Source organism: Phyllobates terribilis, unplaced genomic scaffold (genome assembly GCF_046119375.1).
Source record: "Phyllobates terribilis strain yellow unplaced genomic scaffold, ASM4611937v1 Scaffold_3__8_contigs__length_932513732, whole genome shotgun sequence".
NCBI classification, from domain to species: domain Eukaryota; kingdom Metazoa; phylum Chordata; class Amphibia; order Anura; family Dendrobatidae; genus Phyllobates; species Phyllobates terribilis.
Window position 1 is genome coordinate 417,612,036 of NW_027362763.1, and position 14,864 is coordinate 417,626,899.

Genomic DNA, 14,864 nt, shown 5'->3' on the forward strand with positions numbered 1-14,864 from the left:
AATTTGGTCAGGAATAGTTTACCGAAGACATTGGCAGTGCATTGAGTTTGTAGGACACTGTTTACTTTCGCACTTTGGTCCACCCTTGAGTTGCTCAGGCATTGCTCAATTTCACACCTTGGTCAGCCAATGTTTACTTTACACATTCCAATAATTTAATTAAACTATCCTAACAGCCATTCTCAGCTGATGGTACGAAGACATTATGGTTTAAATTTGGGAAAATCACAAAAATAAATCGGTTTCACATTGTACTGTTTTTGCTTTTTTTCACTAAAATGCAGCAAAACCTGATACCTGCGTTTTTTGCTGCATTTTTGCACCTATTCATTGCTTTCTATGGGTGAAAAAATGTTGCAAAAATGCTGAAGGAAGTGACATGCTGCAGATTTAAAAAACGAAGCAGTTTTCCACTTCAGTCAGGAAATAATAAATGTTTGTGTGTCAGATTACTAACATCTCATAGCTTTTGCTGGTACTGTAAAAGCTGCTTTTAATTTGCATAAAAAACGCAGCAAAAACACAACATGTCAACATAGCTTAACTTTTCAAAGAGGGTGTACTCATTTCTACTGAGCACTGTATATGTATATCATACAGTATATTTTTTTCTTGTTTCCAAATTCTGCATTCATTTTCCCTCGTTGTGATGCTGTAGTCAACCAATCAGGAACAAAGTGAAGAAACTTGATTACAAGGAACACACCGGACGAAGTAAATTGTAAAATATTGTATTGCAAATAAGATTTGATAACTAACTCTTTAAGGCACTGTGAAACAAATCACGACTGTCCGATAGATCTGTAATACATCACCCTAGTTGTAAACTTTTTAGAATTTTTATTTTTTTTTTTAAAGAAAATTCCAGTCCTACAGAACATTATACAGCTCCAATGTCCAGAAGAAGAACGGCCATACAGACAACGTCCAGGTCATCAGAGGCTCTTCATCGTAGAGGCTTCGGTGGATCTCCAACTCCTCCTGCAAGGTGATAGACTGCCAGGCTCACCGCATGTGCCAAAGCATCGGCATTTTCCTGTCAATGCAATATAAATAAAGCTGCTTTTTAGGCAGTTATGTAGTGGCCAGACTGGAAAGGTTAGCGTGGATAATGTACGACGTTGGGATACAGAACAAATCACATTTATGAATTTCTCATATTTCGTTAACAATCCAAATATTGCAGGCCCGGTTTAGAAAGCTCCTATAACCCTTTTTAAAACAAAATGCCAAAAATCATTAACCCTTCAGTCCTTGCACTACCATTTTTTCTGTAACTTCATTTTTCCATAAACATATGAGGGCTTATTTATTGTAGGACCAGTTGTATTTTTCAATTATACCATTTATTTTACCATGTAATGCACTGAAAAACTGAGAAATAGTGAAAAAAAAAATGTAAACCAGTCATGAATTTTTGGTTTTGATTTTACAGCATTCATTGTGCGGGAAAAAATGGCCGACTAACGTGATTCTTCATATCTGTACTATTAGGCTACGGTCACACGTTCAGTATTTGTAAGCCAAAACCAGGAATGGCTGATAAATCCAGAAGTGGTGACGTGTTTCTTTTATACTTTTCCTCTGGTTCTCCCGATTTTGGTTTACAAATACTGAGAGAAAATACTGACCAAATACTGATAGTGTGACGGTAGCTTTACGGTGATCAAAATCGAAATGCCAGAATTACATTTTTTTTTCTCCGCTGCAACATTGCAATAAAATGAGAGGCAATCAAAACATCATATCTACCCCAAAATGGTACCAGTAAAAACGTCAGCTCAAGGAACAAAAAATAAGCTCTTACTCCGCCCCATATTCCAACAATTGAAAATATTACATATCTCAGAAAACTGTGACTTTTTTTTCTTTTACAAATTTTTACATTTTATTTCACCCAATTTAAAAAACAAACAAACAAACAAAAAACTATACATGTTTGGTATCTGCGTACTCATACTGAGAAATTTTTTTTGCAGTACACTTGCATTTTTTTCCGTTTTTCAGTGTGTCACTTGATAAATTTAATCATGTCATTCAAAAGTACAACTCATCCCACAGAAAAAGAAGCCCTCATACGGCTATGGAAAAATAAAAATCTTATGGCTCTTGGTATAGGGGGGAGGAAAAAAATAAAAATAAAATAATGGAGAATAGTCTAGTCAGGAAAGGGTTACAATGAGACAACCGAGATGCAATTGAAGTGTAGACTTTCAGCTTTAATTAAAAGGGTTGAAAAAAAATATCCTGTGAAATGTTTAGGAGTTGCAACCATTTTTCATTTCAGGGGCTCAAAAGTAATTGGACAAATTATCTTTACCATAAATAAAATGATAATTTTTAATACTTTGTAGATAATCCTTTGCAGGCAATGACTGCCTGAAGTCTGGAAACCATGGACATCACCAAACACTGGGTTTCCTCCTTTGTGATGCTTTGCCAGGTGCTAACTGCAGCTGACTTCAGTTGTTGCTTATTTGTTTCCTGCCTTAAGCTTTGTCTTTAGCATGTGAAATGCTGCTCAATGGGGTTGAGATCTGATGATTGACTCGGCCATTGGAGAATGTTCCACTTCTGTGCCTTACACTCCTGGGTTGCTTCCGCAGTATGGTTTGGGTCAGTGTCCATCTGTACTGTGAAGCGCCGTCCAACCAACCTTGCTGCATTTGGTTGAATCTGAACAGAAAGTTTAGCCCTCTACACATCAGAATACATCCGGCTGCTTCTGTCACATCATAAATAAACACTAGTGACCCAGTGCCATTGGAAACCATGCATGCCCACGCCATCACACTGCCTCCAGCTTGTTTTAGAGAGGATGTGGTGTGCTTTGGATCATGAGCCGTTCCAAGCCTTCTCCATACTTTTCTCTTTCCATCATTCTGGTAGAGGTTAATCTTAGTTTCATCTGTCCAAAGAATACTTTTCCAGAACTGGGCTGGATTCTTTAGATATTTTTTGGGGCAAAGTTTAATCTGTTCTTTCTATTTTCAAGGCTGATTAATGGTTTGCACCATGTGATGAACCCTCTGTATTTGCTCTCATGAAGTCTTCTCTTTATGGTAGACTTAGATACTGAAACACCTACTTCCTGGAGATTGTTCCTCACTTGGGTAGATGTTGTAAAGGGGTATTTCTTCACCATGGGAAGGATTTTGTGATCATCCACCACTGTTGTCTTCCATGAATGTTCAGGCCTTTTCAGTTCCCAAGCTCACCAGTGCACTCATTTTATTGCAAAATGTACCAAACTGTCGATTCGGTCTGTTTCACTTTTAGTGAGAGCTCCTTTGACCACATGTTGTGGGTTCATGGCAACAGCTTCCAAATGCAAATGCCACACCTGGAATCAGCTCCAGACCTTTTACCTGCTTAATTGATAATGGATTAACGATGGAAAAGCCAATGCAGCCCATTAAGGAGCTTTTGATACAACTGTCCAATTACCTTTGGTCCCTTGAAAAAGAGGCAGCTACATATTAAAGTGCTGTAATTCCTAAACGCTTACTCCAATTAGGATGTGAATACCCTCAAATCAAAGCTGATAATCTGCACTTTAACCCCTTAAGCCCCGGAGCATTTTCCGTTTTTGCATTTTCGTTTTTGCTTCCCTTGTTCCCAGAGCCATAGCATTTTTATTTTTTGGTCAATATGGCCATGTGAGGGCTTATTTTTTGCGGGACGAGTTGTACTTTTCAACGCCATTACTAGTTTTACCATATCCTGTACGGGAAAACGGGAAAAAAATTCCAAGTGCGGTAAAATTGCAAAAAAAGTGCAATACCACAGTTGTTTTTTATTTATTTTTTTTACCACGTTCACTGAATGCTAAAACTGACCTGCCCTTCTTATTCTCCAGGTCATTACGAGTTCATAGACACCAAACATGTATAGGTTCTTTTATATTTAAGTGGTGAAAAAAAATTCCAAAATTTGGTAAAAAAAAAATAAAAAATAGCGCCATTTTCTAAGACCCGTAGCGTCTCCATTTTTCGTGATCTGGGGCTGGTTGATGGCTTATTTTTTGCGCACCGGGCAAACGTTTTTATTGATAACATTTGGGGTAGATCCGATGTTTTGATCGCCCGTTATTGCATTTTATTGCAATTTTGCGGCGACCAAAAAACGTAATTCTGGCGTTTAGAATTTTTTTCTCGTTACGCCGTTTACCGATCGGATTAATTCTTTTTTTATATTGATAGATCGGGCGATTCTGAACGCGGCGATACCAAATATGTGCATGTGGTTTTTTTTTTTTAATATATTTTATTTTGAATGTGGCGAAAGGGGGGTGATTTAAACTTTTATATTTTTTTATTTTTTTTTATATTTTTAAAAACTTTTTTTTTTTTTACTTTTTGCTTGCTTCTATAGAAGCAGCAACTATCCGATCGCCTCTGCTACATACAGGGGACGAGCAGGTCCCCTGCATGCAGCAGAAATGGTCCTGTGCTATGAGCGCCGACCACTAGGTGGCGCTCATAGCGACAAGATCATGACAACCACAGGCGTCTGCTGCAGACCCTGGGTTGTCATGCACGCCCATCGGCGACCCGTGATCACGTGAAGGGGTCGCCGGTGGGCGGGGCTTATGACGCGCTACCCGGAAGCGCGCGTTAAATGCTGCTGTCGGAGATTGACAGCGGCATTTAACATGTTAACAGCCGCGGGTGGATCGTGATTCCACCCGCGGCTGTTGCGGGCACATGTCAGCTGTAAGAATCAGCTGACATGTGCTCCGTTCAGTGAGGGCTCAGCGCAGCAACCCTCACTGAACGGGCAGTACGCAAATATGCGTACTAATACGTCCCCGGTAATTAAGGGGTTTTAAGCCCATATTGATTATATAACTGTATCTTGAATATATTTTTGTAAACAGCTAAAATGCCAAAACTTGTGTCACTCTCCAAATATTTCTGGACCTAAATGTATATACAGACATACATACACACTACAACAAACACATGTATATCTTTTGTCCTCGTGTTGTTTAGAAAATACGCACCCGAGTGTCTGCCTCAGAATACACACGGACTACATCCTCGGTTCCTGAAGGACGCACAAATGCTCTGGACATATTGTAGCTCTTCACAAGCTCATCAATTTTCTCCTGCAATCCTGGTGGCTTTACAGTACGTCTCTCAGCGTCTGTTGTGTCTATTACTTTTCTATCTGCAACCTATGGAGCACAAGAAAAGGAAGCATTAAAGACACATTTCAGCTGCAGCGTGTGAATGGGATTTCATAAAATCATGGTTACTATAACATCACATCTGGCTGATGCTACACAGCAAAACTGTACCAAAAATGTCACTTTGATTATTGTACAAATATACAAATGCCTTATTTACTATCCATATGCTAATGGACAACGGTTCACAGACCTCCATGATAAAGGCGGGGCAGCACAGGTAAAAGTTTTTTTTGAACTCCTGTCCTTTTCTGTGAACTGTTTTTAATGTTAGTGTTGATTTTTTTCATCAGTATTTTGCACCTGTGCTGCCCCCGCCTTTATCATGGGGGGTCTGCTGCATCCTGCTAGTGCATTGACAATCTGACCTGGTGTTGGTAAGGCTGTTTTTTTCTCTTATGTTTTTCCATATTCTAATGGATAAAACCAGTGGTCATGTCAAGGGCTTCATTGTATATTTTACATTTCTAGTAGCACTCCAACCTGTTTTAAATAAAGATTTATATATGCAAGTAGCCTCTTTACAGAGCAATGACTTTAGTGTCATATGTTGGAAATAGCAATCCTAAAAGTTAATATTGACCCTTTAAAGAGCTTTATCACGTCACTTTAGATAAGTAGTCAAACTTGGAACTCCATTTTCAGACATGTGTTCAACGGTTGCCCCTCCTCAGTGTAAAGCAGGAGACCTGGTTTGGGTGGGTGAGAGGCTAAAGGGTTAAAATTTCTCTCTGTGGAGAGCACCAAGCTGGCTTAGGGAGACTTAAAGACCCCATATCCACAAATGGAGTTTCTGGTTTGGCTTCTTATCTTAGATTATGCAAGACCCCTTTAAATGGTCAATATTTACTTTTAGGACCATTCCTATTCTTCTAATAGGTGGCTAGAGTTCCAGACCTTTCTTCCTCTGTAAAGAGACTATTTACATAATAAACTTTGAAGGGAACTTGCCGGGAATTCTAAACACCCAAATCATTTATATTACTGCGTAGTCTTTTAAAAAATAAGCTAGTCGATACCTTTATGACCCCGAAGCACAGCAGCAGGAGTGAGAGATGCCAGTCTGAAGTGTCTGGAAGTGCATTTGGTGGTGACGATGCCTTTCTAGCTTCTCGGCCTCACGCTGTATTTCCTATTAGCAGCACCATCTCCTGGCTGACAGGCCAGTGGATATACCAGAGCTCGCAACCTGTCAATCATCCAGGGCAGGGTGTGGTTAAGTTGGAAATACAGCGTAAAGCTGAGAAGTTAGAAAGGCATCATCACTTCCCAATGCACAACTTTATAACATGATTTACTGCTGCTAGCTCATCTCTTTGGGGTCTTAAAGGAATCAACTGGCTTATCTTTTAAAGTGCTACCTAATCATATTAATGGATTGGGCGGGGGGGGGGGGGGGCAGGGGACTTTCTGTACAGTTCCCACATAAAACACATAAAGACAATAAGTCTATGGTGTGAACTACTGTATTGTGATCTCATCCCCACAACTCACCTTTACTTTCAGCTGGCGATTTGGAAGGTCGGAGTAAATGTCATTCCACTTCTGTACAGTGAAGCCCTTGAGGCACAGGATGGCTTCAATAACCAGCATATCAGAGATGGCATCTCCCACTGTCTGGAAGCACAGGATTTCATCAACATACAGAGTAAGGTTTACAATTAAAGCGGATCCTTACTTTCTAGCATGCAATACTGAGTGAATAGTGGACATTGGTGTGTCACTGCTGTCTATCTGGATATGAAGAGCAATGACCTCTGGCAGCCATGCTTTTCTCATTTGCTGCTTACTCGCAGTGAGCATATGGCAGGTCAGCTCTGTGTGGATGTGAAATACCAGTACTCCATTTCTTACCTGATTAATAAGACTGATGACACTTGCAAGCATCTGAGCAGCTTTTCTGGATTCTTCACTGGCTCCTGCACTGATCAGCTGCGTAATCTGTTCTTCTGCAGCTTTACTAAAAAGAACCTGTAAATTACAATGGTGGATTAAGTGTCTTATCATAGAATCATAGAATCATAGAATGGTAGAGTTGGAAGGGACCTCCTGGGTCATCTGGTCCAACCCCCTGCTCAAAGCAGGATTCACTAGATCATCTCAGACAGATGTCTGTCCAGCCTCTGTTTGAAGACGTCCATTGAAGGGGAACTCACCACCTCTCGTGGCAGCCTGTTCCACTCATTAATCACCCTAACTGTCAAAAAGTTTTTTCTAATATCTAATCTGTGTCTCCTCCCATTTAGTTTCATCCCATTGCTTCTAGTCTTTCCTTGTGCAAATGAGAATAAAGATGATCCTTCTACAATGTGACAGCCCTTGACATATTTGTAGACAGCTATTAAGTCTCCTCTCAGTCTTCTTTTTTGCAAGCTAAACATTCCCAAATCCTGCAACCGTTCCTCATAGGACATGGTTTGCAGACCAGTCACCATTCTGGTCGCTCTTCTCTGAACTTGCTCCAGTTTGTCTATGTCTTTTTTAAAATGTGGTGCCCAAAACTGTACACAGTATTCCAGATGAGGTCTGACCAAAGAGGAGTAAAGACCGATAATGACTTCACGTGATCTAGACTGTATGCTTCTGTTAATACATCCCAGAATTGTATTTGCCTTTTTTGCTGCTGCATCACACTGTTGACTCATGTTCAGTCTATGATCTATTAGTATACCTAAGTCTTTTTTACATGTACTGTTGCTTAGCTCTATTCCTCCCATTCTGTATATGCTTTTTTCATTTTTATTGCCCAGATGTAGTACTTTGCATTTTTCCCTGTTAAAAACCATTCTGTTGGTTGCTGCCCACTGCTCCAGTTTATTTAGGTCTTTTTGAATCCTCTCTCTCTCTTCTCTAGTATTAGCTATCCCTCCTAGCTTTGTGTCATCAGCAAATTTAATCAGTTTACCCTCAATTCCTTCATCTAAATCATTGATAAAGATGTTGAACAATACAGGTCCCAGGACGGAGCCCTGTGGTACCCCACTTGAGACATTCATCCAGCTGGATGTGAAGCCATTTACAACCACCCTTTGAGTCCGATCACTAAGCCAGTTATGAATCCACCTAACAGTTGCCTGGTCCATTGCATACTTGGTCATTTTTTCAATAAGGATGATGTGAGATACTTTGTCAAATGCTTTGCTGAAGTCAAGATATACTATATCTACAGCATTTCCCTGATCCACCCAGTCAGTGATTCTGTCATAGAAGGAAATTAAGTTAGTCTGACATGACTTGTTAGTTACAAACCCATGCTGACTCTGGTTAATCACTTCATTCTTATCCATGTACTTACATACATGTTGTTTAATAATTTGTTCAAAGATCTTTCCTGGTATAGAAGTCAGACTCACCGGCCTATAGTTCCCTGGGTCCACCTTCTTCCCCTTTTTGAAGATAGGAACAACATTTGCTCTTCTCCAGTCTTCTGGGACTTCTCCTGTTCTCCAAGAATTTTCAAAGATTATGGAGAGTGGTTCTAAAATTTCTTCTACAATCTCCTTCAGTACTCTGGGGTGTAATTCATCTGGACCTGGAGACTTGAACTCATTTATGTTAGCTAAATATTCCCTCACAATCTTTCTGTTTACAGATAACTTGGATTCCTCTATTCCTTTAAAAGGACAGTGAAGATCAGTTGATGTTACATTTTCTTTCTCAGAGAAAACAGATGCAAAATAGGAATTAAAAAGTTCGGCCTTCTCAACATCCTCTCTTACCATTTCTCCATTTTCATCCTGTAAAAATCCTATAGCATCTTTGACTTTTCTTTTACTTTTGACATACCCCCAAAATCCTTTTTTATTGCTTTTGACATCTCTTGCAAGCCTTAATTCATTGTCAGCTTTAGCTAACCTGATACGTGCCCTGCAGGATCTGCAGACTGCATTATAATCTTCTTTAGATATGCCTCCCTCTTTCCATTTAATAAACATTTCTTTCTTTCTTTTTAGCATGTGTTTAAGTTCTGTGTTCATCCATCCTGGTTTCCTTAAATGCTTCCCATTCTTCCTACTTTTCGGGATTGTTAATGATTGTGCTTTGAGAATCTCATTTTTAAAAATTTCCCATCCTTCCTGGACATTTTTGTCCTTAAGGACATCCAGCCATTGGATCCCTCCTATTCTCTTTCTGAGTCTCTTAAAATCTGCCTTTCTAAAATCTAACCTTGAAGTTTGAGTCTTCACATGTCTTCCTCCTCTAGTTATCCAAAATTCTATAATAGCATGATCGCTGCCTCCTAGGGTCCCAGCCACCTTTACCTCCTCAACCATTTCCTCCCTGTTTATAAAAATTAGATCCAAAGTAGCAGATCCCCTTGTTTTCTCCCCTACCTTTTGGAAGATAAAGTTGTCAGCAAGAGAGGATAAGAATTTGCTTGACCTGTTAGCTTTACTTGAGAGAGATTCCCAACAAATGTCTGGATAGTTGAAATCTCCCATGACCACTACGTCATATTTTTTGGAGAACTTGGTCATTTGATACATAAAGAGTTCATCCATATCTTCAGCTTGCCCAGGTGGCCTGTAGTAAATGCCTACAATGGTGTCCTTTCCGTTGTTCTCTCCTTGTATTCTTACCCAAACAGTTTCCACAGAACTCCCAGTCTCTGAAGCTTCAATCTCTGTGCAGATATACGCTTTTCTAACATACAATGCAACACCTCCTCCTCGTTTATCAAGTCTGTTTCTTGCAAATAAGTTGTATCCTTTTAGCCTTTTATTCCAATCATGTGTATCGTCCCACCAAGTTTCAGTGATTCCAATGACATCATATTCCTTTTCCTGCATTAGTAGTTCCAATTCTCCTTGTTTGTTGCCCATGCTTTGTGCATTTGTATAAAAACATTTTAGTTTGTGATTGGTTTCTCTTCCTCCCATATTTTTATTATTTAGATTTTTTTGTCTTTGTTCTTCTTTTCCACTTCCAGTAGCAGAGATCTCAATAGTATTTGTCAGCTGTATGGCTTTTTCTGGCCTTTTGCTTCCCTTCCCACATTGTTCTAGTTTAAAGCTCTTCTGATGAGTGTAGCAAGGCGACTTCCAAATACATGTTTTCCAGTCTTCGTAAGGTGCACCCCATCTCTAGCAAGTAGTCCATCGTATAGGTAATTCATTCCGTGATCCAGAAATCCAAATCCTTGTTGACGGCACCATCGACGTAGCCAGTTGTTCACCTGTAGAATCTTATTCCACCTCATTGTTCCATGGCCATCCACTGGGAGGATGGATGAGAAGACCACCTGCGCTCCAAATTCTTTCACTTTCTTGCCTAAGTCTTCAAAGTCACTGCAGATGGTTTCCAGGTCCTTTCTTGCGGTGTCATTTGTCCCCACATGTATTAGCAGGAATGGGTAGTGATCTGTAGGTCTGAAAAGTCTTGATATCCTGTCAGACACATCTTTAATTTTTGCTCCTGGAAGACAGCACATTTCTCTTGAGGTTATGTCTGGTCTGCAGATAGCGGCCTCTGTTCCTCTTAACAGGGAATCCCCCATGACCACCACTCTCCGTTTTTTCTTCACAACATTCTTCTTTCTCCATCCAGGAGGATTCTGAGGGCTTACAAGGTTATTCATTGCTGGCAAAGTCTTATCTTGCTGTATTTCTTCATGGTTCTCCTGTGTGAGAGCCTGGTACTGGTTCCTGAGCAGTATGGGTGCTGACTGCCTCTCGATCCTCCTGCTTCTGTGGGTCACATGCTTCCATTCCTCTGTTTCGTCAGGTGCAGTTCGAATTTCTTCTCTTTCTGAATCATGAAGAGATAATTCTGCTCTGTCTAAGAACTCTTCACCTTCCTTAATGATTTTCAAGGTAGTTAACCTCTCTTCTAGATTTCGCAACTTTTCCTCCAACAGGGACACAAGCTTGCATTTCTGGCATGTGAAGTCTGGCTTTTCCACTGGCAAGTCTGTGAACATGTAGCAGGATATGCAGCTCACCAAATGGCTCCCGGACTCTTCCATGTTCTTATTGTTAATGTTCTGAAAACAGTGAAAAAAGCTTAAAAAAAAAGCTTCAAAATGCCGGCGCGCGGTTTACCGATGTCCTCTTTTCAGCTCCAACAGCCAAAATCCAGTGTTCTTTGAGCTCGCGGAGACTCTTCACTTACCCCAAAATGCAGTGGGAATATGCAAATTATCTCCTCAGGACTCCTCCCCTGGTTTACCGATGTCCTCTTTTCAGCTCCAACAGCCAAAATCCAGTGTTCTTTGAGCTCGCGGAGACTCTTCACTTACCCCAAAATGCAGTGGGAATATGCAAATTATCTCCTCAGGACTCCTCCCCTGGTTTACCGATGTCCTCTTTTCAGCTCCAACAGCCAAAATCCAGTGTTCTTTGAGCTCGCGGAGACTCTTCACTTACCCTAAAATGCAGTGGGAATATGCAAATTATCTCCTCAGGACTCCTCCCCTGGTTTACCGATGTCCTCTTTTCAGCTCCAACAGCCAAAATCCAGTGTTCTTTGAGCTCGCGGAGACTCTTCACTTACCCCAAAATGCAGTGGGAATATGCAAATTATCTCCTCAGGACTCCTCCCCTGGTTATTACAACTGGGCTGCAGCGATTGTATTGAGATCTTAAGGTGGCCAAACACTTTCAACAGCTGTCAGACAACACTTTCATCCAGACTACCCTATACATACCGTGTGCATATAAAAGATGTGGCCTGCCTTTTCTTTGAGCTGGGCATTATATTCAAGTAGTTCCCCGTGGCTGTTGGTCAACTAGCCAGGTTCAGTCCCTCTCAGCCCTTATCCACAAGCATGTCACTTGACAAATGGTAAGATTTTTAATATTAGGTCTGCCCCGATTAGGGTCACCATGACGTGGTGGGATGGCTTTTGCATTTTTTTTATCAAAATTATGTTAACTAAGTACCCTATAGTATTTTCATGCACGGTTTCTGTTTATTCATTTACTTCAGGGTATTTGCTTATTATGTTTCTATCTTGGGTTTTACCCTATACACATGCACGCTTGGGTTCATCTGAGTGTCCGTGTATTCAAAATGGTGGGAGGAAAGTAAGCTTCTGCCAGACAGTCTTTGTGAACAAAAGAATTGATCATGTCTTCTTTTTCCCTGACATTGGACAAATATTGGTCGACTATGAAATACACATTAAAGGTTTGGCTGGTCAGTAGAGGATGGAAGGTTCAGTTGATGCTAACTTTATGTCTATGGCTACCATTAACTACATAGAATTAAAAATGCTTTTAAATGTAGAAAACATGATTCCCAATCATAAGGTGATTATGGAAGGTCTGTGGCCAGGGCTTCCCACAAATAGCAGTTATTTCCCAAAGTGATTAAAATTAAAAGGGAGACAGAGTTTTCCTAGATTATGGCTTTGCCTACAAATTAGAACTGCGTCCATCAATATTTTTTTTTTTAGATATACAGCTTATATAGGACTGGCACAATATGACCTTATGTATCATTAAACTTACTGTTCCATGACCGTTTGCTTCAAAGTAAACTCCAATATCAAACTCTTGTGCTTTATGATGTAGATGCTTAACACCAGTTTTTGCGCAGTATACAGGAACCTGGAATATGTTTTACAAAGTAAAGATAAAAATGTGATTAGAACCTACATATAAACTGTCTCAATATTAAATATATATTATATATATATATATATATATTTTTTTTTTTTAGATTTTCCCATGTAGTCCCTTTAGTACTTAATTAATTTTCTTTATAATAGCACTAAAAATCTGCAATCAATAAATAAAGCATGAAAATAAAATGACCTTCATAACTTCCTCCAAGTAACGAGTGGAGCTTCCGTTGGCGTAGGCGGTTTGTACAACTGCCATATTGAGCTTTAAATCAACCTGCAATAAGAAATCCCATAATATTACAATTACTGCACATTGTGTACGAACATAACATATATAGGAAGCAGGATATGTCACAGCTAGTGTTGAGCATTCCGATACTGAAATATCGGGTATCGGCCGATATTCACTGTATCGGAATTCCGATACTTAATTCCGATACTTTTATAATATCGAATACCGGAATCGGAAGTTCCCATAATGCCTGCGCTCTGCAGTGTCTCTGAAGGATGACAAGCTGGATGGCAGCGCTCAGCTGCGATCCAGCTTGTCATCAGAATGCCATCCCAGCGTGGGAGAATTCTCCTGATTGTTTAAAAGCCGGCGCGCGGTAAAAAGCCGCCGGCTTTTAAACAATCACGCAGCCCCATACTGCTTCCCCGCAGCCTCCCACCCCGATCCTCCGCTCCCCTCGCCACCTCCCATCCCGATCGTAAATTAGGACCGGGCGGGGAGCGCAGCACCAAGGAGCGAAGGACCCGGGCGGGGAAGCCGGCAGTGAAAAGACTTCACCGCCGGCTTTCCCGTTCTGTGCTGCGCTTTCCCGCCGGTTATTTCAAATGAACAGCTGAGGTATCAGGTGATGCCGATCAGCTGTTCATTTGAAGTAGCCGCGGTGCCCTCAGAGGGTTCATGTGAGTTCATGCTTGACTGCATGAACTCACATCAACTTTCCCACGGCCGCACAGGTCAGCCTCACCTCCCGGACCCGTCATGATTAGTGTGTGCGGGGTGTGTGTGCGGGTGTGTGTGCGGGGTGTGTGTGTGCGGGTGTGTGTGCGGGCAGACATAGGCCGATGTGACACTACTACTCCCATCGGCCTATGTCTGTCCCCCGTCCACTCCTGCCAGCAGGATCAGCTCGATGGGAGCAGTAGTTCCCATCAGCCTGATCCTGCTATTTAAATTGCCCTACTGTGTCCCCAATAAATGTTAAATACATGTCATTGGTGGCCAGTGGTTACCTAAAAGAAATTAGTTCATACATTACCTGTCCCCGCCGATCGCCACCTAAAATAAAGTAAAAAATAAAAAACTACACCTATACTCACCAAGACACCTAATTCCCCGAAGCCATCGATCTCCTGTAATAAAATATAAAATAATAAACCACAACCTTATCCTTACCCCTCCGTAGTAGTCCACGAGTGTCCCACGAAGATCTCCAGTTCAGAGCAGCCACATAGAATGTGACCGCTCTGAACCGCTGCCGCCGCTAGAATGACGGGGCCGTAAGGGTTCACCGGAGTTCAGGCAGCGCTGCTCCGGTTAGCTCCTTTACGGCACTGCTGTATCGTGAGAAATTCCCACGGTACAGCACTGCCGTAAAGGAGGTCTCCGGAGCTGCGCTGCCTGAATGCACTCCGGTGACCTCAGTCAGTGGCTCCCGCTGCCGGGAGCGGACGTGTTCCCGGCAGCGTGAGCTTACAGCAGCCATGCACAGCTGTCACCATCTCCAGATGTGACAGCTGTGCATGGGAGATCAGCGCAGGAACGTGGACAGGTAACTATTTTTTTTTTAGTAAACTAAGAATTAAATAAAATGGTGTTTTATTTCAAATAAATTATTTTTTTCTGGGTGTAGTGTGTTTTTTCTTTTTAACACTTTGTAGGTTAGTAATGGGGGTGTCATATAGACGGCCATCATTACTAACCTGGGCTTCATGGCAGCTGGCGCTGACATGAACCCCACCACTATTACCCCCTGCCACCGCACCAGGGCAGCGTGGAAGAGCGAGGCTAAGTGCCAGAATTGGCGCATCCTATGGATGCGCCATTTCTGGGGCGGCTGACGGCTGGTGTTTCTAGCCTGGGAGGGGGCCAATATT

General features: G+C 41.4%; 1 protein-coding gene across 2 annotated transcripts in view; it reads right to left on the reverse strand.

Moving 5' to 3' along the window:
• Nucleotides 1-715: 715 nt before the first annotated feature.
• PGM3 (phosphoglucomutase 3) overlaps nucleotides 716-14,864 on the reverse strand; it is a 47,415-nt gene continuing 33,266 nt past the window's right edge. For both annotated transcript variants that reach the window (XM_073675633.1, XM_073675634.1), the window contains 6 exons: nucleotides 12,949-13,032; nucleotides 12,643-12,741; nucleotides 7,046-7,162; nucleotides 6,686-6,808; nucleotides 5,006-5,179; nucleotides 716-1,036 (listed from right to left, as the gene is read on the reverse strand). In XM_073675633.1, the coding sequence (XP_073531734.1) occupies nucleotides 947-1,036; nucleotides 5,006-5,179; nucleotides 6,686-6,808; nucleotides 7,046-7,162; nucleotides 12,643-12,741; nucleotides 12,949-13,032 (687 nt within the window). In that variant the 3' untranslated portion in view covers nucleotides 716-946. The remainder of the gene's footprint in view (nucleotides 1,037-5,005; nucleotides 5,180-6,685; nucleotides 6,809-7,045; nucleotides 7,163-12,642; nucleotides 12,742-12,948; nucleotides 13,033-14,864) is intronic.